Genomic DNA, 2,316 nt, shown 5'->3' on the forward strand with positions numbered 1-2,316 from the left:
TTTGTTAAGCTATATGTACGTGTTAAAAGTTCTAGAGTAATCAATAAAAAAATAAAAATTGCGAGAATTTTAAATTAGTAGACAAAAAAAAAAAAAAAAAAAAAAAAGAATACCTAATTTCATTCACATGTTATAATGGTTCTACTAAATTCTGTTTAAATGGGCAGGAGAAGCTACTGTTTCTGTCTGGGGTCAATAAGTGTATGATTAACGTTCATATGCAGGCATAACTCAGTGATATTGAAGGCTTGGTTCCAGACCATTGCAATATAAAGAATATCGCAATAAAGTGAGTCATACAAATTTTTTGGTTTCCCAGAGCATATTAAAGGCATCTTTACACTATACTATAGTTTACTAAGTGTGCAACAGCATTATATCTTAAAAAACAATGTACATAGCTTGATTAAAAAATACTTTATTGATAAAAAATGCTGACAGAGAGACATGGAGTGAGCACATGCTACCGGAAAAATGGCTAGACTTGCTTGATGCAGGGTTGCCACAAAGCTTCAATGTGTAAAAAATGCAGTATCCATGAAGTGCAGTAATTATGCCTGTAAATAAACACTTTCTTATCCAAGGATGCACTGTTCAGCTAGTGTGCAAACTGAGTGTGCCTATTCATGATTTGTGAGCTACAAATTTTCACACTTTAGGCTTTAGCTTAGCATTAGACCTGGCATTTCTGTTTCTATAGGGCAGAGATAAAAAGAGAAACGTTTAAGGAGAGCACTAAACAACAATCCTAAATGTTCCTGAAGAGAGAGACACTTTATCAGGTCTACTGATGCAGTTACCTAAGAGCCCCCGAGTAGCAAGAAGGCAAGGCCCAGCAAGTCAAGGAGTAACCATCAGTGGTTCTGCGAAGCGGACATCCACCCCCAGTGCCCACCGGACTCACCCACCTTACCTTGTGCGACATGCCGCTCAAAGTTGCCCGCTGAGAGCTCGTACAACCCCTGCTTGAGTTCAGGGGCTCTGGGCGGTTCTACTGCTGGCTCTGGTGTCTAATGGGAAGAAAAAGAACGACAGTCACTGGGTTTGTCCATGAAGGCAGTCACTGGGTTTGTCCATGAAGGCAAGGTGAAACCCATCAAGGCAGTGACCGGTTTCTGTCTAGAACTTCCTGCAGATGACCTTCCTCACCTGGCCACCTGGAACCTTTGTGCAATGCTGCTGCATTAAGCAGCAGGACAGGATGCTTCAGCAAAAAGCCCTTTGTAAGCCTCACCCTCAGCAAAAGCTCTAGGATGGGGTTCTAGAACTACTGGGTGACAACGGTCCCCACCCCGAAACCCAACCAAAGTAGACAAAGTGAAGGACAACCCCTTCTCTCTCCCCTGCTTTGAAATGTGTCCTGGGATTTCACATAGAATACAAAATACAATTCCTGATGGACTTAATCTGAAGGATTAGTACCTAAAGAAACATGGGTAGCAAAGTGGACGAAACTGAGAGTAAGAAAATATCAGGTAGCAGGAGGGCCTGGTTATCCTTAATTCACACCAATGGTAGGAAAAACTGTGACAGACTGACAAAAGTAGATGCCCAGAAGGAAAATTCCGGTGAACGAAAGGCACAGAGAAAACCACGCACTGAGCATAAGCTGCGCTTCTAAGAAAGAATATAATTCACGTGACTAAGCGTGGGACAGAAACACGCCAAGAGGGGGCAAGTGGCTTTTTAAAAGATGCTTTGCCAGTCCCCAAAGTGACACCAATGTATACCACTACACAGACCACAGTGCTACACAATTCTACATTTCTCAATTTTTGAGACCCAGTACAGTGGTGGCTTCCAAAGTAACCGTAAGTGAAGAAAAGATAACTGAATCACTGCTTTGCTGCAGACAATGGGTATGTATTACTCAATTTTTACTTGGCAGTTCTAATTCCTATTAAAAGGAATATCCAAATTAAGTCATTAAAGGCTTTAAAATAGCTGACAGCGCAAAGCTTTGCAGAGTTGTAATCTAATCATAAATCACTGTGAAGTTTTCCTTTCTGCTGCTAACTTGTCAAAACTTTCAAAGCGCTAAGTATCCACACAAAACAATGCCCAAGAGAATGGTGGCTTAGTGAACAGTGCGTTTAAATAAAGTGAAATAAAACACGTGTGTCATCCTTCATAATGCAGTCAACGGGCTGTCAGTATTAAAATGCTCATTCACGGCACCCAAGGGCACTGTCGCTTCCTGTGCTCCTTGGCAGACACCAGAGCACCCCCCACCACCACGGGAACACCACGGTGTATCACAGAAACGGGTATGGTCTCACTCTGCTGGTGACGGTGTCAGCTGATAGGATTCTTAAG

General features: G+C 42.2%; 1 protein-coding gene across 1 annotated transcript in view; it reads right to left on the minus strand.

Annotated features, from left to right (window-relative positions):
- Positions 1 to 2,316, minus strand: part of TXNDC5 (thioredoxin domain containing 5 (endoplasmic reticulum)) — a 28,904-nt gene that overhangs the window by 13,779 nt on the left and 12,809 nt on the right. The window contains exon 4 of the mRNA XM_012639630.1: positions 914 to 1,010. Within this exon, the coding sequence (XP_012495084.1) occupies positions 914 to 1,010 (97 nt within the window). The remainder of the gene's footprint in view (positions 1 to 913; positions 1,011 to 2,316) is intronic.

This window comes from Propithecus coquereli, unplaced genomic scaffold (genome assembly GCF_000956105.1).
Source record: "Propithecus coquereli isolate 6110/MARCELLA unplaced genomic scaffold, Pcoq_1.0 Scaffold141, whole genome shotgun sequence".
In the NCBI taxonomy this organism is placed as follows: domain Eukaryota; kingdom Metazoa; phylum Chordata; class Mammalia; order Primates; family Indriidae; genus Propithecus; species Propithecus coquereli.